This window comes from Syngnathus acus, chromosome 22 (genome assembly GCF_901709675.1).
Source record: "Syngnathus acus chromosome 22, fSynAcu1.2, whole genome shotgun sequence".
NCBI classification, from domain to species: domain Eukaryota; kingdom Metazoa; phylum Chordata; class Actinopteri; order Syngnathiformes; family Syngnathidae; genus Syngnathus; species Syngnathus acus.
The window spans coordinates 6290420-6312268 of NC_051106.1; the positions used below are offsets into that span (position 1 = coordinate 6290420).

The window sequence follows — 21849 nt, forward strand, 5'->3', positions numbered from 1 at the left end:
ATATTCATTTACGCCTATTTTATTGGAGTGAGTGAAGACTTTGGTTTGGAAGCAGAAGTCATCCAAAGGCTGAATCATAAGAATATTCTCCATCATAATGACCTCATCACTCAGTGTTCCTAAGTCACAATATCTTCATTGTTTCATTTTGAATTTACTGATTGTTTTGTCTGCTTCAAATAAAAACGTGCTTCCTCACTGATTGTTCACTTTATTTTTCCTGCCAAATAAAGAGCAGACTCTTTAGTTGTCATTCTTGGTCCGGATTAGGTGGCACAGTAGCTTTTTTTGTTGGCCTTTGTCCAGAGGATAACAACATCCATGATGATGTAAACAATTAAAAACAGAAAATAACGATTAAAAAGCATGTTAAAATTTTATTACATGTTCCACTCATCAACAGGGAAATTACGTGCTTCCTGTTAAGAGGCCTCCTTGTAAACAATCTCAGCGGGGAATGCAAATAAGACAACCGCAGAAGCTTCGTTATTCTCCTGCACAGCTTTTCACCATGAAATATGGGTCTCAGCTTGCAAAAAAAAAACGTTGGCACACCTTTCATCTCTCGGGGATGGTGAAATTGACTAAATGGCTTCATAAATGCCTCCAATTAGATGTCTGGAGTTACCGACTGGATCTGAACACGTTCGTCAGAGGAAATAAAAGTACAAACTAACAAAAATTCATGTTTTCCATGGAGAAACGGCCAACCAAATTTCTGAAAAATAAGGCCTCACAAAAAAATGACACGTGACTGAAGACTTCACAGTGTACATTGTGTTTGTTTATTTTCTATGTTGACTTATTTTAGCCATAATAAAAGGTGTGTGCTACAAAAGCAGCTAATGTTACGTTATTTCTCGTCTCTGGCCATCATCAAATTTCTCTTCCTTGCCATCACTGGTACAGAGAGATCAGACAGATGAAAATAATCCTGGACAAATGTAGTAGAAAAATGAGATGGAATATATTATTTTTGAAATATTCAGCGTAATGACACAGGGCATGAGCAGAATAAATACATTTAGTCTGCATAACGGCACTTTGGTTGCCGCCATTAGCGTCATCCATGGTGTCCACCCTTACGAGACACAGAACATAAGCGGCAAACGAAAACATTATTCTTTAAGTTTCACTCTGCTTTTTATACCCACAAATATTTTTGCGCGGCGAATTAACGTGTTGCCTTACAGAAATAAAAATGTCATGGATGAGGTTCCATCAGTACGCCACATGATTATGGACCTTACACAGCCAAAATAAAGTCTGTATTAGGCTTTTGAATGAGTCTATTCAGTAGCTGAGTGCATTACCGTATTGTCAGAGGGCCTAAAAGTGATTTAGTGGACATTTATTTCACATCTTTGAAAACATTTTCGATATGATACAAGTTTTGGATAAATGTTTCGTTGTAATGTTTGTTTGTAGCATGCTATTTTTATGTTTTAAAATCAGTGGTGTTAATAAATTTTATTTGTATTACCGAGGAAGCTAATTTGTTAGCATTTAGCATCTTGGAAGCTAGCACTAGCATTCCCTTTCTAAAATTTGATCCAAACAAAAAGAAATAAAAATGTGTGGTGATTTAGTTTTATTTGTTCACAGCTAGCATACTGGCTTTCAGACAACAAAGATTTTCCAAATATGCCACACAACAACAATTTTAACAACATCAAAACACATTTAATTTCACTAGAATCCGTGACTCATCATTGCCATGAATCTGCAGTGTCTGCCCTTTCAGCTGAAACAAAATGCTACAATCTTCAATCCAATTTTTTATTAGTACTACCCGTGATTAGAGCTTTTCCTTCATCTAAATACAAGACAGCTTTGGAATCCCCTCACGTTGGGATGTCTCAAGAGGAGAGTCATCTGAACCAGTGGAATCATTATTTGGGTGTCTACTAGCAGTAGGAACAGTAACTGACGGGAACGTTGCGGCCAACCACAACTATGACTGGACTGAAGCTACACATAAACACACAGTTGACTTGTTTGATTCCACATTTGTTACGTTTTAAAGAAGACAACCTTGGATACTATATATGGAATATCTTCGGACTGATTCGTGGGATTTGACTCAACAGTCTTGGCTTTCCAAAGTTAGAATTTTGGTGCAATACCATTTTTCCAGACTCAAAAATATTTATATTTTTTTTGTTGGAATTTTTGTGACATTTTTAATCAGTCACTCATGGCCTTATAAGGATGTAATTTAAAATGGATAAATTGAATTTCTCTAATAGCTAACAGTGCAAACATCAAACTGTTCATGGTCAGATTTCTTAATGCCAGCAAGAATAAAATATAAAGAAAGTAAAATAATAGTAATTAAATTGAATATTCATAATGCCAGTAATAATTAGTATTTGTTTGTTTACACAATACAGTCCTGATTTGATTTTAATTTTTGAGAGCTGTACAATAACATACTGATTACATTTTGTTGATATAATCTGGTTTAGTTTTTCCCAATTATTGTTTCAAATATGCACATTAAGCTCACAGCACGGATTTTTTTCCTTTCTGACGTAACCTTGTAATGATGTCAATCCTGTCACTACTTCTAAAGGATAACACGCTGAGTTTTAAGGATTTAGAAAGTGAAACAAACGATAAACACTTAGTGAAACATTTGCACTTCCCTGGGCAAATTCCCAGAGAGTGAGCTAGCCAGTAAAATGACTCAACTTTTTAAGGCTTGCTCTTCTGAAATTCAACATCTGTGCTGGAACAAAATGTATTTATATATTTTGGATGTAGAATGTCATTAAAGTTTTAAAGCCGATTTGGAGACTAGATTTTTGCATAGGTGTGGTTTATTATTATAATTCGGTGCAAATATGTTTTCATTAGAGGTCAGAGTTGCACTAATTGCAGCAAATTCCGAATCAGAGTTCATTATTAGGCAAAAACACGTCATAGTCCAAAAAATGAAAAGCTCATGGACAATCGTGTTTCCAGAAATGCTGCAAGCGGGAAATTAATACAATACTTTCATTACGACCGCAGAATAAAACTGTCATAAAACTGTCAACTAAAAGAGATTTCACAAATTCTTTGGATTCGATATTGGCCGTGGTAGCGTCCTGTTGGTCATGATGTGGCGATCCCGAAGGGCTGTCTACCAGTTTGATTCCCGATGAGGGGGTCCATAATGAAAAACAGATATTTGATTGAGAATCTCTGAGTCATGTCTGTTACAGTAAAGACATAATCAAATAATCAAGATTTTAAAAAGCTTCTTACTGGCAGGGTGGAAAAGCCTGATTTTGACCAATCGGCTAATTGTTGACTCTTCTTCATGGAACGATTTCTGGTATCAATTGTTCCTTATGGCACTTTTTGTATATTTAGACAGGTGGCAAGTGTTGCATAATAATAACAACAATCATTTTAAAAAATAACAGCAATAATAAAAATAATAATTAAAAAAAAATATATATAATAATAATAATAATAAATGTGATTCTAAAGGTTTTAAAGATTTCAGGTCAAGGTTGCCGGCTGTACTTGATATGCTAGAGATCAATGACGGTAACAAAAAAAAAAAAATCATGTACACTTAACATCAAAGTCACCAAATCGGATGCCTGTTCTCCGAATTGACAAATGCAGCGCAATTAAATTTTACTATTACGGGCATCCACATAAAGCTACTGCATTTGTGTCATCAAGTGTCAGTTACACAATATAAAATGGAGTTGAGGTCAAACTATTTCGTCAATATCGTCCTTTGCGTGTGTTCTTTCTAGATCATTTCATTTCAAAAGATATCTTTCCAAAGATTGTTTTGTCGTTTGCAAGATTTTAGCGCTCTATGGGGGTATTTATTTTTTAACTTTTTCCACCTTGCTGCTCAATAATTGCCTTTCACCGCTGTCATCTGCAACAGTTTTCCCAATTTTGATTTGCACATCAAGGCCTCCATATTTTCCCCCTGACGACAAAAACGAGGCGTTAAGCAAAGCTTTATACTTTGTGGCGATGATTTTTTTCGCACATCATATTGGCTGACTATGCTTTTCCTTCATTTTTCAGCCAATCTGTTAATTCATTCATATGCCTTTGCATAATTTGGCTGCAAATGATTCTCTTTGAACAACAATGAAGGGTTTGTTTGTTCTCAGCTGGATTAACAAACAACAGATTGTTCTGCTCTGTGTTCTCATGGTGCCGCTAGCCATACCAGACATTCCAGCCATGCTGTTGCCAAAGCCGACAAGAATCGAGCTTTAAGCTGTTGGCATACATGCAAACGTCACTGCGACGTCATTGAAAGTTTGCTCTTTCTTGGACTTCCAGGGTGGCCATCCCCAACAGCAGGACCACCATTGCCATATAAGGGCACGGCTCCAGTGTCATGGCAGACGCCCTCCCCCGGACGGGTGGTATGTACATGGAAAATATGACTCGGCTCTTCAGCTTTCTTTTATCAAAGCTGACATGTGTGTGTCCATGCTGTTTGTGTGCTTGCCGTGTTCTTACGTAACTTGAAAGGAGGCGTCAGAGGAGTGATTCCATTTTGTCTTTGAGAGAATGAATGAATGAATTGGTGTCATTTTGACTTTCTTCAGGCTTTTAGTTTGGGTTTCACATATTTGTCTAGGTCAAATTGTCTGTGGTAGCCACAGAGATGCACTTGAATGAATTTATCCTAACGATGATGATGTCTGAGTGTCTTTCCTTGGAAGCGGGAAATGTTAAATAATAACACATGGGTCGTATTTACAGTATGTTGAACAAACAGTCTATAAATTACGCATCATTTGGGATCATCTTCACAGAGTTCATGCACACTCACACATAGTCACTCCCCAGACTCGCAATTGCGACTGAGCAGTAAAACTAACATCTGTGACAAACGACATTATCGCGGAATGTAGATTTGTGGATGACTTCATTATAAAATCGCTTAACATATTTGGATGGTGAACTCAAATGTGTATAGTTACATTTTTAAGTTTTGGCCTGGTGGCTACATGGCAGTGTTGCTTTGCTGTGTTTACTACTTTGATGGATTGCGTTAACTTTGAGTGTGTATCTGTAGTTATTGCCTTGTCATCTAATTTGGAATATTTCTGGCACGGGAGCAGGGAAAGTACAGATAACGCCGACGCCTGCATTCCAGTCAGGTGATCCGATTCGACCAACATAATAACATCCTGTCAGACTCAGTCGACTTGGCTATGGCACAAAAAACGATCAAAATTATAAATGTGAAGCAATTTTAGTTTTAGGGTCAGTGTCAGTTTACCTCCCAAACTTTGCCTGAGTGCCCTTGAGCATAATGCTAAATCCATTCGAATAGTCTGACATTATCGTATTTCATATCGTATTTTTCGGACTATAAGTTGGTGCGAAGGGTATGTCGTACCTGTTAAAGATGCATCATGGGGAAAAAAAACATGTCGCTGGGATTGATAACTGGGATGGATTCTAGTTGGCGATAATCGGTTTAGAAAATGGATGGACGATTAGTTAATTCCTCGGAAAATCAAACGCTTACCTCAAGTAGCTGATTGGTCAAGGTGAGGCAGGGTAGTCCGCAGGATTTTGTAAGAGATCCTGAATGGCCTGTTTGGGGAAGCGAATACGGAGGCAATGTTTGACCTCTGGATGTTTCTGGTTAGAATTACAGTAACAGCATTTTGGATCACCTCTAAATGATTCAGAACAGATTTGCTGAGGCACGTATGGCGGGACTTCCAGCCGGCTTACATTTAGAAATGTGTGGAGGTCAGAAGCGGGGACAGCATATATGCCACTGTGCAAATGTTTTTTTTTAATGATCTTCGGAAGGCTGGATAAGTTAAATGGAGGGCAAAGTGCACTTTGACTCTGCAGCAGTGAATCAGCAGATTCACAGATCGAACAGCGACGTGTAAGAAATTCTGTTTACGCAAATGAAAGGTTCAAATTGTATTAATTTGGTTTCGCAAGTGGCCATGGAGTTGGCAGCGTCTGCTCTTTGTGTGCACGGTGAGAGCTGATTTCCCTCCCTCGCTTTCTCTGCTTCTCCCTGTTGAGGTAGAAATGAGTCACTGAGTCAGCAGCTGGTCTCCATCATACAATCTCACCCAGCTGCCTGATCATTACAATCTGAAAACGTCACTTCCCCTTTGGCCTTTTATGGATATTCTCAGCAATCGTGGTGAAATAGATCAACTTTATGGTAGAAAACCCAAGAAGGCAATAAATTCGCACATTCGTCTTGAATATTAACCTCGGGCAATATAGTTACTTTAAGATCGTAAAAGATGGTTAGCCAACGATTACTAGATAATTTACCGTATTTTCCACACTATAAGACGCACCTAAAAACCTCAAATTTTCTCAAAAGCCTTATAATCAGGGGCGCCTTATATATGGACCAATATTGAGCCACTACAGCAGGCATGTCCATTTGTATATATCTTATATATGGACAAAGTTTTAAAATGGGCCATTCATTGAAGGTGCGCCTTATAATCCGGTGCGCCTTATAGTGCAGAAAATACGGTAATTTGAAATTGGTATAAAGTATATTGCTTAGCTGAACTTAAGCAAAATCCACATGCTTTGATTCATCTTTTATTTCTACTTTGTGACATTACATACACATAAATTGTTCGAACATTTTTTCAAGGATTAGTTGATTAGTTTTGGCGGTCACAATATTTGACTACCTCATAAACTCAAAGTCAAAAAAAGTACAACTGTCAACTCAAGCCAGCTTCGCTTTGTCATGTGGTCGACTCTTTTGGCCTAATAGAAGGAACTCGGAGCAAATGCTTGTTATATTTTTCTTTTATTGGATGGTTGAAAAATGTTTAATGAAAACAAAAGGGAGTCGCAGTTTTTGTCAAGGCCGTGAATCACACACGAGTGGATTCCGTGATTGAATGTTCAAAAAACCGCAATGTTTATTTTTCCCATTCCGCTCGCCGAAAGGACAGGCAGCTCTCTGTCTTGGTCCATCTCGCCTCTTTTCCTTCTCAAGAAGCTCCTTTTTGCCTCGTGCAGCCTCTAAGTGGGCTTCCAGTGGAACCTCCTGTCCTTTCTGTTTGCATGGTTGCAGGCGTGGCACTGCAGACGTGAGCTGGAGCTGTCGCTGTCACTTTACCCCAAGACAGCCCATTCCACTTGATGTTTATCCACATGTCTCGATGGAAAATAACGCCTGAATTCTTGGAGACAGGAGGATCTCTCTCCATCCTCTTTTTATGCTTTCAAGCAGTATTAGTGGGCCGTCTCAAAGTTTTTCATTGCTTCATCTGGCATCATTTTTCAAAACAAAACAAAGCAAGTGGAAAGAAGCGGCTGTATTCTGACTTCTGGAGAATGTAATTACATGCTGTTGCTAAATTGTTGCTTTTAGTCATTTCATAAGAAGTCCAATGGGGTTCACATTAACTTTTAAGACTGATTTCGATTGGGGAATCCAATTGACATCACCTTTGAAGATCTCCTATATGATCCTCTTCTCCATACAACACTGAGTATAATTATTACATTCCCAGTCAGCCGTAGAATAAATAGACTTTATTCGTCTACTACAGACTTGGGTCATTTAGACCAAGAGTTCAACGCAAACATGGTGAAGCAGCATTTAGCAGTTATGCTAAGCGCAACAGAATTGAAAAATCAAGCTCCATAAATGCTTTCAAATCCAGGTTTAAAAAAATGCTTTTTTAATGGAGTTTGTTTAAAATTTTGTTGCTGCGTTGTATGATTTTTTAAAATATTTTTTATTATTATTTAATTAGTTTATTGACTCTGCTTTTAAATGTCTTTAGTTGTTTTGTTTGTAGATGATTCCTTGTCTTATATGTATTTATTTTGTAATCAATGTTTTCCTTGTATGGATTACTTCAAATTATTGTCCAATCAAAGGACCCAAATGATTATGTAATATAATCACTGCTTCACTAAAGCACTTTCATAGTTGAAAACAAAACAAGCGTCATTAAAATCTCATCAAAATCGATCAAATCTTTCTTTCTGTTCCTTGTAATTTCTCCAGTTTGAAGTCTGCTCCGTATGTTTGGCATGAGTATTTGTGATATCAACAGCACTGTGTTGGAATTGTGTTGAGTTGTTAAATGCAAGCATTTTCCTCGGTAATCTCTTCAAGTAAATATTTGCTGTGGACAGTTTAGCATCTTTGGGAAATATTTGACCATTTGACCCTCCTTTGACACTCCTCCAGCTTTGATTAAATAGTAAAAAGTGGTTTAATATGTTTGCCAGAAAGGATTATTGCTGTAAACACTTTTCGGGGTTTGACCTACTAATCACGCAAACTTCCGAGAAGCTGCCTTGGTGGCCATTTTGATTTACTGAGGTGGGAGAGAAATTTGTGGTGGGTTTCAAATTGGTGTTAAAAACAAAAACAACGCTGCTGTAAAATGCCTGTTTCTCCACCATTGCGGCACAAAATATTTCACATGAATTGTAACATTTTGTTTCAGCTGTCAAGTTTTATAAAGAATCAAAGTGTTGTTTTTTTAAACAAGGAAGCTGGGATGGGGCTTAATCAAAACAAAGTTTAATTCAGAGGGAATAAAAAGGCAAACAAAATACTACTGGTCATGAACAAATAAAAACAAAAAAGTATCATCAATATTTGGAGCAAACAATAACAAGGTGCGCCGCGACGAAAGCAAGAACTAAATACACACAAACTGACAAGACAACATGGAACACCTGGACAGGTAAGAGGAAGCTGATTGGACGACACAAGGGGGCGGGGCTAACAAGACAAGGTGCAAAAAATAACCAAACGAGACGGACATTGAAAAAAAAAGGAACACAGCAAGAACTAGAAAAACAAGGCAAAACTAATTCAAAAAAATTGGTTTCAGCCTGACCCCACTCGAGGTCTTTCCCGTTCATGAGATGGTCACAAACTCCATGACAATATTCTGCAGGGATGACTCAGTGAGTTTGCTGTTAATTATCATTTCATCTCAATTTTTTTCAAACGTTACAAATTGCTTGAGTGCAGAAGTCTCCGCATCTGCTGCTTTGCTCTCCTCTTGCCATCATCTTAGAAAATATGACTATTGGAAACCTGCTGGATTAAAATTCCTTGGGTCCATCATCTGGTCCTCCTTAACGCCCAGCGGTGCTCCTCGTGTCGTGCTTCCAACCAATAAGGCTTCTTATCGATTTTTGTATTATTATTGTTGGACCAATTAGAAGTTTTTTTTCACCTTATGAAAAAATCAGATCTTTCCAAGAGTAACAGTCTGCTTATGCTAATTTTCACTAGAGCTGACAATATTACATGATCGAAGAATAATTTAAGAGCACTTGTGGTTCGGTGGTGCGTATCAAAGAAAATAGTAAATGACTTTCGACCTACTCGTCATTCCTCAACATGCGCACGTGACCAATCCGGTGACTGACCATCGGGAGGACAGCGGGAATGTGAGAATTACACGAGGAAGCAGATGCTTTGGAGTCAGGCAGCTTAAAAAGATGACTCACACTGATCTGATTGACTGCTGGTTGAATGTATCAACGGCGTGAAATTTAAGACCCACATCTGCGTATTTGACATGTGCGTGTTTTGATGAATTATGCTCATTAAGCTCCCTAAAGTCACATGAACGCAAATTTTCTCCTGGTGGTCTTTTTGAGTCTGAATATGATGATGATGATTATCCAAAAAAATAAGCCCAATTGTAAATTCATCAACGGGGATTTCGGGAATGAGAAGTTCTTGGTTTTTGATCAACGAATTTACCTTCAAACTGACTAATAGAAGGAAGATGCTAGAGAAACCAGGAAGTAGCCAGAGCCAATTCACAACAAAAGCAACATTTTTTAATTAATGTCAGAAAACAAAAATACAGAACTGGACAAACGGTTGCTTATCATCTCGACCAGGGGTGTCAAACTCATTTTTTTCGCAGGCCGCATTGTAGTCATAGTTTCTTTCGGGGGGCCATTATGACTGTCAACCCAAATAAATGTATGAGCACCTCATATTATATACAGTATAAGTTACAAAACAAACTGACAAATAACTCTCTTTCAAATCAGACTAGTAAAAACTGGTATATATATAAAAAAAAAAAGATATATTCTTTTAAAAAATGAAGACAATTTGCAATTCTAGTAATGACACACGCATTTGATGCACAATTTGTCTTCACGGGCCACATAAAATGATGTGGCGGGCCGTATCTGGCCCCCGGGCCTTGAGTTTGACGCCTGCGATCTAGACTGTTAAATGAAAATATCTACTGCTGTATCAAAATGGAGTGACTTCTTCCTTGAACCATCCATTGCCCCCTCCACATTTCCTCGAAACCGACATGGGCCGACGGTCACGCTGTTATAGCCTTGGTGTTTATTTTTACACGTCTCCAGTGTACATTTACTACCGTGTCCGGACATTTTAAAGAAACACAGAAATGAAAAAGTATCCCATTAAAAAAAAAAAAAATAGTCAAGACGCTAGTTTTCATACCATTGAGCGAAGATATAACGTGAGACGGAAAGCAACTTCTCACCTTATTGTTAAACTTATCGTTGACCCCGTGCTAGGTGCTGGTAAGCACAGAAAAAGCTAAGAATAGACACTGAGGAGACGTGAAAAGTCTGCTTTGGATGAAAAGACGAGTTGCTGGCACTATTTATTTCCCCACGCAGCTTTAGACTTGAGATTTATTTCAGTCATGTCTGAGGCCTTCCCGCGCCATAAGACATAATTCTATTTCGTCTCGCTGGGAATCAAACCTATTTGCTTCTTTGCAGTAAGCACAAGATCCCAAATGAAAACATATTATGAGACCGTTGGAGGAACGCTGCAGATGGGACAAACGGGGAATGACCTTTGAGATAAAATGAAACAGATTTCTGTAATCAGACTCTCAGTGGCTTTGGCACAAAAGACAGTAGCCAGGGTCTCCTGGTTTGTCCAAAAGTATTTAATCTTCTTCTCAAAGAAGGACGGGGAGATGCCACGACGTTTTAAATCACCAACTGCAGTGAATCTTGTTTTCTCGTTTTTTGCTCCTCTTTCTCCAATCATGTCAACAAGTAATTACCGTATTTTCTGGACAATAAGGCGCACCTAAAAACCAAACATTTTCTCAAAAAGCTGATTTATAGTCCGGTGTGCCTTATATATGGACCAAATTCCTAAATTTAAACTGGCCCAAAGCATTGTGTCATGAAATCAATCATAAGTGGCCCGCTGAAGACTATGAATCATGAATCAAAAACACTATGGATCATTATTTTCTGATTATTAAGTAATTTGTTGCGTCTGAAGTTGAAATAAAAAAGACAACATGGAGAATGATTTGATTTGGATTAAAAATCTGACATGATGCATTAATGGTGCGCCTTATAGTCCGGTGCGCCTTATATAAGGACAAAGTTTTAAAATGGGCCATTCATTGAAGGTGCGCCTTATAGTCCGGTGCGCCTTATAGTCCGGAAAATACGCTAGTATTGGGGATTTTGAGGTGACAATGTATGGAGTTTGACTTAAAAAACAATTTGAATCAATTATAAATGGACTGACATTTGTATTTTCTTGAGGTAGCTTGAACAAAATGTACAATTCTTGCTTCTTCTGACATCCACCTTATTTTCCACTACACATTTCTCCACTAACTCACACGTGCTCATCTTCTGCTCCGTCGCACGTGTTGAGCATGTGCTTCGCATTTTGACTTTGCGGGATTAATCAATGCAATGTATTCAAAATATGCACGGCTTTTAATGAAAACACCCATTAAGTCTGTTCAACATCAACGAAGCATTGAATTGAAACAGCACTGAAGCAAATGGGACCTAGGAGACATTTTATTTTGCGAAAACAAAGAGCATCCTGCTGCAGTATTGAGTCGCCTACGTTGTATTGGTTTTTTGAGGGGGAGAAAGTCACATTTTAGAGGAATCCTGTGTTCCTCATTTCTCTGGAGCTTATAAAAAGAGAAGGTGACCACAACATCCCTCCCGCCTCTCCGCGTGCAGCTGTAGCCTCCTCTCGGCCGCAGCACAGCAGCCTCGATAGACATCTCGTATGACTGCTGTCAACACGGTCATTAAGTCTTTCAGTGTGCGTCTGTTTAAACAAGCTTCTTCGGCAGCCGCCGGCCGCACAAAAACCCTTTCTTTGCCACCGCGTGATCTGTTTCTCTCAAATTCATGCCAGTGTCCCTTTCGATGGATAGTTGAAACGTATTGTATATCAAACAAATACTGTGTACGCAAAGAAATGGGGATGAATACCCTTAAAAATGACCGCCCAAGAAGAACGAATGTTCCCAGTTGAATTAAAAAATGATTTTGTGGAATTATTTATACCCATATCTTAAGTTATTCAGTAGTTTTGTGAAAATTATACGATAACGATGCTATGATAACCGTAAGATGAATACTGATCCAGATTTGGCAGAAGGTTTGAAGTATTTAGTCTACACTAGTTTACAAAGTTGAAATAGTAATAGGTGGAGGCTACCAGAAAATTTCAACAGCCAGAGAAAAATAAAACTTTCATTTCAAAGCCGTTAAGCTAATGTTAGCTATGCTAAAGTCAAAATAGATAAGTTAGTGCCGATATGTTAATAAAGCTCGCTGAAGAATTTACCTATAAATTACCGATATTTTAATATATGCAAATGCTGTAATTTAGACCCCAAAGCAGATTCAGATAGTTTTAATTATATTTCCTGGATCTAACTAATCCCCTCAGTAATTGTTGGTCTGTATCAAGACTGTTTTAGGTCCAACTCTCGAGGATCTTGGGCACTCCTATATTGCTCATTTTAGAATGAAACAGTTATAGACCTAAAAACAACATAATGTCATGTTCTTTGGATATATTTTACCCCAAGTCAATAAATGTAGTTTCTCCAACCCCACCAAAGACCGTAAGCAAAAGGGACATACACTACCTGTCGGTCTGTGTCGAACCGCCGCGTGTCACAAGTCCAAGAATATGTCCTCTAATGACAAAACCGACTGTTATTCCTGGCCAGATTCATTAAATATGTTCTCGTCTGTGATTTGAGACATCTGTGTTTTTGGTAGCGGGTGCGTCAGTCAGTCCACATTAACAGGTTACTAAAGAAGATCAGGTTTTTTTTTCTAAAGGTGCAATGGAGAACCAAAATTGGACCTTCAGTTGGATCTTAAAGTGCTCCGTAAACATTGAAAAGCGACATAGGCTACAGTCGGTCGGGCGTGATCACGTTTTTAAAAACAACGCTGGATTCCATCCGCCTAGAGATAATTACCGTCGAATGTGGCTTGTGGCTGACTGTATTCGGTTTTTCTACTTGCACCAAACTCTTTAACTTAAATTCCCAATCAGTTGGTTTATCTGACAGCCCAAACCTTTTCTGTCATGTCTAACTAGACAAAGTCTCCAATGGGCTAAAATACTTTCGAAATAGTGGTTTTGTTTGACATTGCATAGTGCCGAAAGATCCCTTACTGGATCAAAACCAGAAGCCGAAGTGTTTTGTGGCCTTTCCGAATGATCCTGCAGCAGGTCCCAACGGGAAACGGGGTGTTGAAATACTGTCGAATGTCTGCCGTCAGGTTATGCCCTTGTCATAACACTCTTGCGGGTCTTAAGGATTTCCATTAGATGGGCAAATGTGGTATTGAATGGTAGCGGCGAGGCCGTGTTTCGAATGCTCAAAGGGTTTGTGGTTTCCAACCTCTCTATTTGTTCCCCTGATGTGAGAGAGTGCAAAGTGAGGTCTCTGCACGTGCCTGGAAGTTTGGAAACAATGTCCTTTGACTCTCCGGGGTGTTTGGAGTCTGGAATGGTTGAGCTACCAAAAATACCAAATCAATCAGAACATGATGGGTTTTAATGGAGTTCTCTTGTTGGAAGTCATACAAAAAAACAGCACCGTGACATTCTATTAGAATAATGACTGAAATTATATACAGGTAGTTGAGTGACATGTAGAGCAATATCTTTCATCGCAATAGGAAAAAGCCTCAGTGAGGCAACTAAACTGATGGCCAAACTGCCTTGCCTGGCACATGTGAAATTTAGGTCATTCAATATCTTAACTGGCATTGTTCTCCAAAAAATGTTGGATTTGATTTTTGGTCAGTAGTGGCAGACAGCAACTAGACAGACATGACCGAATCCAGACTTTTGGAGTTCACCAAGTGCAACTCTTGTTTTGTAAGCCAGAGATGAGAATTATTGTATTTTTTTTAAGCCAACAACATTCTTAAGTGCCGCCAGGCAACTTGGTTGGATACCCGCATTGTCGCTAAGATCTCAAGGCCTGGTCTAAAGTTATTGACTCGAATGTCCGCCTCCTTGGCAGAAACCGTTGCTTCCTTCCTTTCTTGAGAACAATAACACCTTTCTCCAAGAGACATGACCCCAAACATCCTTAGTTTGTTGTGACAACTTAACTAAAGACTTTCCCTGAGCAAAACAGAAACCAAAAAATATGTCTTCATGTGCATCATACCAGCCATACCACAACGTATATCAACCCTATCGGCTTGAGTTCCACTTCGAGCCACAGCCATTAAGTAGAAAATCGAACCGCTTTACTTCTTCTGCCACACCAACACAAACAGTGACACAAATCGGTATGATTAATGACAATCTTTCTGAGAATCGACACGGGGGGATTATTGGAGAGACGTCCCAGAAATGTGTCGTGTATTTTCACAACAAGCTATATTTAGCTGTTTGTCATGGTGGTGGTCCAACACTTGTTCATATTCCCACTTGAGTCATTGAGTCACTCTAATTTTCAGAACTGATCAAATATCAAAGTCAAAGTCTGCTTTATTGTCAATTTCTTCACGTGCCAAGACACACAAAGAAATCGAAATTACGTTCCCACTATCCTCCAAACCCAGAATTTGAGGGCCTTGAATCAGTATCAGGATTCAATACTCGTTCAAATAACCGCCGATTCGTGCGTCGCCCTTGTTGTGTGTTCCTTTTACAAGCACATAAACGGGATCTGACAAAGGCCTTTATTGATGCAATAATATATATAATATGTATCAAAGAAGTAAATAAAAGCAAATGTGTTCCCTGTAAATGCCGAATAAAAACATGTCAACAACATCTATTGAAAACACATCACAGTTCTGTTGCGGCTGTGTGATAACCACAACATAAATCAACAAAGGGCAAATAATCTGTAGCGACACATAGTTTATTTTTATTTTTTCCTGGATCGTGATCAGTGCCTTTCGCAGCAATCTAGGAAATCACAAACGATGGCAAACGTGTGTACCATGTGGCACGCTCATTAGTAACAGCGAGAACTTTCCGTATATGATTTTCCCAATGTTGGAGGATGGCAAAGTGGAAAAAACGGGGCAGTTTTTATTGGACTATAAAAATGATCACATTGCAGTTGTAAACAAGCGCAATGATACACTTTGGGTTACGTACAATCTGGTTTCTGGTTTCCCCGAACGTCACCTTTTCCTCGTCTCAGCGATACATCGTGTACAGCCTGAACAGGTCAAAGAGTGAAATCTCAGCGGTGTTGCTCATAGGCCATAGATACGTTTACAATAATGAGGCTGTTAGCGGTAGGTAGGTACATAGAGCACATGTGACCCCGACTTGCGCTTGTGTCTTTTTCCTAACGCCAGACACCGCCGCACTGCGGGATGTTGACATTCGAGAGAAGTTCAACAAAGCTGTGGTTCCATAGATTGTCCTTTTAGGAATTCCTAGAGAGAACCCTTACATTTTTGTGTTAGCTTAATGAAGCTAATGTCAATTTATTGTCACAATATCAATAAAAAGTACCTTTGCTTTTATATGTGAGACAAATTGATTCTTTGTGATTAATTAGTTGTTTTGTTTTGCTGTTGTTTCCGAAAAGAAAAGTTCATATAAGGACAAGGCAATGATGCTACTATGCTATATTATATGAATCCACCTCAACACGCCATTGTTGACAATATTAAAACCAGAATCAATTCCAGAGTTGTAAATAGTGATGCGACTTGAGAAACATAAGGAAAATATCTTTCTGCATGGGCCCAAGCCACAAGCCTTTCCAGGTTACATAAGAACCTTTTGTGTAGGCGGAGATTTCCATTTGTCTTTTTGGGTATTTTTTTTTTTTTTTTGCTCCCGTTGGCCCCTCGAATATTTCCAATACACTGATAGGGTTAGCTAAAAGGAGAATGTCATTTTAATGAAGTGATAGAAAAAGGACTTGATCAGCCCAAAATTGTATTCCCAGCTTTTTGCTTTAAAAAAATAAAGCGTAACCCTTTATTAACTGTCAACTTATTTGGTTACTGACTGTAAGTGGATGTTTGGAATAGAGCCTGCGTGATTCACTACCATTATTCCTAACAGATGATTATGCAAAATGTATGGAATTGTGATGATGTTATGTACGTATTTTGATCAGGAAAATATTTTTCTAACATGAGCCTGTAACAAAAGTACTTTGATTGATCTAAGATTAATACTGTAAATAAGACTTCTGTATATTATGATGGTGTCATCACTGTTGAATAATTAAACGCAACAAACAGTCCGGGAAACATAATCCAAGAAAAACATTTGCAAATGGAATGTCAGCCAGGCCAAAGTCCTGCTTTTTGAATTGACGGGTTGTTGGGATCACGCTGCTCTTTTTTGCAACTGTCAAGGCCGTCGGGCTGCCTCAGCGTGCAAATTTGTGAACCTAAACACCCGTTAGTCGCACACAGCTGCTTTAGACCTTAGGCCCACACATTAAAGATCATGTCCCTGCCTGACCTAAGATATAGAAATGGAAATCATGATGGCATGAAGTCTTGATTGTGACACCACATGGTACAGGAATGACCAAAATATGGCCCGAGTGCCATAATTGGCCCATTCTGTTCTTTAACCTGGCCCACTGAGGATTTCTGTTGTCATATTTAAATTTAAGGAAATGATGGGAATACAAAAAATGCAATAAGCATTTACTACCAAAGACGTTGACATTGACAAATATATGCATATTGTCATGTGAGTCCTCTATGAATAGGATTAATAAGATCCCTGTGCTGAATTAGCCTTAATTTGATTTGTTTGCAACAACAGACAAGACATTACTGTGACCGACCCACTCAGAACTTTCTGTGCTGTGTGTGTTTACACATACAGTATCATAAAAGGAAACGTATGTCCCGTGCATATGAACCAAGCAGATTTCAGTGGTTGTGGGATTGTTCCCAACACTGCAGATGGCGGGCCGGGCTCATGGCCAGCAGGTCTGTGACTGTTTAGTCCCTGGGATGTATTGTAGGAGTGGGAAGCTGTCCTGAAGTTGACAAGCAGATATCTTCCTGTCTGAAAAAAGGATAATGAGTGCATGCATATGTATAGCTCTTTTGTATTGTTCTGCAGATAGAAGACATAATGTTCAGCACTCCTCTGCAGTAGCGGGGCTAGTGGGGGGTCCGTGGGAGCACTGCCCCCCCCCCCACCCGGGTGCCAGACCAGATAATTAGCTTGTGGGTATTTTTTTTTAAAGTTTTTAGGGATTTTTGTCCACATATTCATTCACTTTCCGGGTGCCAGACCAAATAATTAGCTTGTGGGGGGGGGTTAGGGATTTTTTTCCCCACATATTCATCCACTTCCCAAAAAAACATTCTTATTGATTTTTTACCAACATTTTGTGAATAATTTTAAAAAAAAATTTTTCTAAGAACCAAAATATACGGTAAATGCTGATGATCTGAGCAGACTCAAATGTGGTGTTTTCAACATGGAGATTATATTCAACGTCTCTATAATTTGTATTTCTGGTACAGTATTGTATGTCGATTTTACCAGGGGAGTTAGAGATGGATGGAAATATGCATCACACCCCTCAGCATCATGACCATTAATCTGTGGTGGTAACATCTACTTTGAACTTCCAAAGAAGTGCTCGTTTGGAGAAACAAAATGTAAACTACCGTGGCCAGGCCATCAGTTGCTTCCACTAATTAAAGGAGTTTGAATGGACATTGATGCCTTGACAACACCCATTGGTTTTTCACAGGGGAGCTGCAAGGATCCGAGTTTACTGCAGTTGCTGTCACTGCGGTCGATGACTGGAGCCACATTTGCAAAAGCAGGGCACCTCGGGGAGCTTGGGCTGAAGTTGAGATGAGTCATTAGAGGCTGTGCGGCTGACTTTGATAGATTCGAAACACTTGTCACTCAACAAAGGAGGCCTTTAAATACACCCCTTTCCACCCATGACCTTTTTAAAATACTCCACTTGTTAGCAGATGTTAATATGGATGCTAATGTTGCTATTGAAGTTCCAGCAGCTTCATATTTAATACAGATGGTTCTCGGTTCTTTGCAGGGAGCAGCAATTTTGTCCTTTAAAGGCCAAACAAATACTCAGAATGGAATCGGGAAAAATTATCCAAAAATGACACCTGGAAACATTGCATGGAAAGCTCTCGCTGATGCTTATTTACCAAGAAGTTTGTGGTTTTTAAATCCATCTTGAAGACAGCAGGAGTTCTTCTTCTACATGGGTCATTAATTGCTGACGGAGAGGATCGTTTTACGGAATGTTATGTAAGGATGACATAGAATAATGTTGCCGCCACTCATACATGAGCATTTGAAGAGTGATCTGGTGTAGAATTAGGTGAGAATGGTAAATGTAAGAGTAAAAACAAGGAAAGATCATCCTTACTATTTCATAGACGTCTGATATACTGAGTCGGGTTGTTTTCTACAAACTGCCTCACCAGTGAAAGAAGTAATCAAGTCTTGTCCATTTTTTTGAGCCAAGAATATCCTCAAATTCGTCATCTCTATCAAATGATGAAGTACAATTATTTTCAAAATGGCTGCCATTAATATATGAATGATTAGACACTTGAACACAATTTGGAAATAATAAAACACTGACAAATTAATTTTTAACTAACTTTTATTGCTGTCAAGTCTCCAACTCTGGTGTTCTTAAACCAATATTAGTGCTACATTTAAACGTGTCTGTTTTCACGCGGATTAATACTGCCCTCTGGTGGTTTTAAAGGCGCAATAACAGTCAATTAAAAGTCTGCTACAAGGTTTTAAAAGAGTGGAAAAGTCTCTCCATAATCAAAGTCGCTGCAGTATATTTGTATAATCCATACTGTGGGAATTCTGCTTCACATGTTCGCCATTCTCTGATCTGCAACCAATCACTTGTTCCCATTTATTTGCTTTTCCGTTAGAAATAGATACAAATCTGCTGGATGTCTCATTCAATGCAGATGAGCTCAAATTTAAACTGTTCCAATGAGACATTCCCTTCACGTCACTTTATCCCATTCGGAGTTCCCTAAAATGCCCACTTAATTCCAATTTTGTGTTCTTTTAGGAAACACAATTCAAATCACAGGCCAATGTTTTGCCCAGCGACAGTGATTTGCATTCTTTGACTGATTAAGCCACACAAAGAGCGACTTGATTGGAGCCCTTCGCATTTTCTCCCGCTGCTCTCATCCAGCTGGAATGCTGACTGAAACATTTTGTGGTTAGTCCTGTTGAAATTGCCTTCAAGCTTGGAAAAAGACACAGAGAGGTTGAGCACAACAAAGAAGAGAAAGCACGGTGAAGGATGGAGAAGCTTGACGTGTGTTATGTAATACAAGGGATGATGTCCGGAGGTGGTCTTCACTTTCCTGTGTCTCCTTCTTATTCCAAATGAAAACACAGCTCGAATGATTTATGGTCATTATTTTTGCTGATTCTATTAACATTCTCTCTCCATTTGCATACATAAAGCTTATTTGAAGAAAAATGATATTTAAATGAAGCCCTCTAAGTATCACGGGTGGCAGCTGAGAGCTTTTCCAATGATTGGGACTTGAAATTTGCGGCTTTTCAATGTTATTTTATTCCTGAAACGTTTGTGGTGATGTGACCCCGAGTCTCACCTTTCACCGCAGGCTTCTGGCATTTTGCAAAAATGCCACTAATGATGTCAGTCTTTGCCGCAGATGAGGGCTTTGACACCCAATCATAATAAATGGTGAAATGCCATTGGGAACAGAACACGTCCGTTTATCTCATCTGTCTTTGCGGCATTGCTAAAAGATCATAAGTATGACGTGTTGAAGGAAATTTGCTGTCAGTAGTTTTTAGTGGGCAAATGTCTGATTTGAATATAAGATATTTTATGTCAGCTTTATAAAAATATATATGGTTATATATTAGGTTGTTTTATTCTATGAAATTGTATTCTGTTTCTCAAGGTGTAATGGATTTCAATTCGGATGACGACAAGCAATATTGTGAAGCGGCTCTGGAGATTGAGTCTTCCCATTTCAGAGTCAGTCATTCTCAAGGAGGCCAGGTGGATGGGGCTAAAAAGGAGTTCAATAAGAAAAGGTAAATTCACCATCAATCTGTCCAAAAATGATTCAAACCGCTTGTCATGTGTCCGGTCAGTCGCTCGGGCAACAATCCAGGCAGGCTAAAACGAGTCTCGTCGTATAAGAGGAAGACCCGACATTTGGCGGTGGCTCGGAAAAAGCCCCAAGGGTCAGGCGGGACGCAGGATGCGGAAAAGAACGACAACAAGATGAATATTCAGCAGGAGATGTTTGACACGGATCCTCAGGTGTTGACGGCAAACCACGATACTCAACTCGATGAGTTCTCCAAACTTGCCGAGGTCAGCAATAAATTCCTACAAGTAATCGTTGGTGGTTATTCTGAATCATATTTTCTGATTTTCCCAGCTCGCGAAAGATCACAGCACAATAACCGAGGTGCTCCTTGGAAGAAACTTAAGACTTAAAGTAGGCTTAACACTGTGGAAGCGACATTTTGGAGAACTGATAACGTATTTCCAAAGGTATTGTAAATTTTTACAAATTGAAGACAGACTCGATCAATTGATCAATTGTCACGTCATCCTCAGAATCCAAGATAACAGCGTCTTTGTTGACATGCTCCCTCTAATAAGCAAACGGTAAGATCGTCATGGTAACGCTCTGCCAGTAAATGTTAGTCTAGTCTAATGTTCTCCGCAGCATAGATGATGACGATGACTCCAACATCACCATCGGCTGTTGCGTGGACCTCTTCCCATTGGTTCGGAATGTTCTCGCCAGTCCATATGAAGAGTGAGTTCGGATCTCGGAAGCTGTTGTCACGCTTGATCTCAAATGTTTTCGGTCCGTTTAGATACGTCACTGTCGGTTTGATGTGGATCCATTCGGTTTTGAAACGCTGGTGGGAGCAGCTTCAAGAATGTGGATCGGCCGAGACTTTTTTGGATAGGTACGTCTGCTCTCTAACCAACTCAATACGACATCAACCTGTAAATGAATTTTTTTTTATATATTGCGTTTATGATCCGGTTAATTATTGTTGCAGAAACTTCCACGTCTTTAATCAGCAGTTGCTGGGATTATGGCAGCGAGAGCCGAAACTGAAATCTTTTCCCGGTTCTGCAGGAGACATGGCAAAGGTCATTGACTCCTTCCTGTCTCAACTTACTTTCCATCCATGAAGAGACAGAAAATAAACTCCAGTAGAAATTCATCCCTGGAGGTTCTGAAAATGTCTTATGTAATTCAAAATGAAGAAATTTATCAAGCAGGACAAGAAATGTTGATGTGATGCTGTCTAGTAGTGACCATTAAATGTTTTCTTTCCACTCTAATGATTGATTTGATATTTAACCGTGAATACATTTGAGCTTAGCTGTCACTTATCAGGAGCTGAACCTTGCTGGCCTCAAAGCCGAGCTGGACTTCAGCCTTATAAGCTCTTGAAGGCATTTGAGTTGGTGAGAGATATGAGTTGACTCATCTCACTACTCGCATGTGGCTTTATCTGACTTGACACAGATAAGCAGAAGGGTTGGCGTCTGCCATTGTGATGTCAAG

General features: G+C 39.2%; 1 protein-coding gene across 1 annotated transcript; it reads left to right on the plus strand.

Moving 5' to 3' along the window:
• Window positions 1-4135: 4135 nt before the first annotated feature.
• LOC119116442 (KATNB1-like protein 1) lies at window positions 4136-21486 on the plus strand. The gene is made up of 8 exons (XM_037241804.1): window positions 4136-4394; window positions 20206-20341; window positions 20402-20627; window positions 20695-20810; window positions 20877-20927; window positions 20989-21081; window positions 21143-21238; window positions 21335-21486. Exons 1-8 carry the CDS (start codon window positions 4367-4369, stop codon window positions 21468-21470), a joined length of 882 nt encoding a protein of 293 aa, XP_037097699.1. The 5' UTR covers window positions 4136-4366; the 3' UTR covers window positions 21471-21486.
• Window positions 21487-21849: the final 363 nt, after the last annotated feature.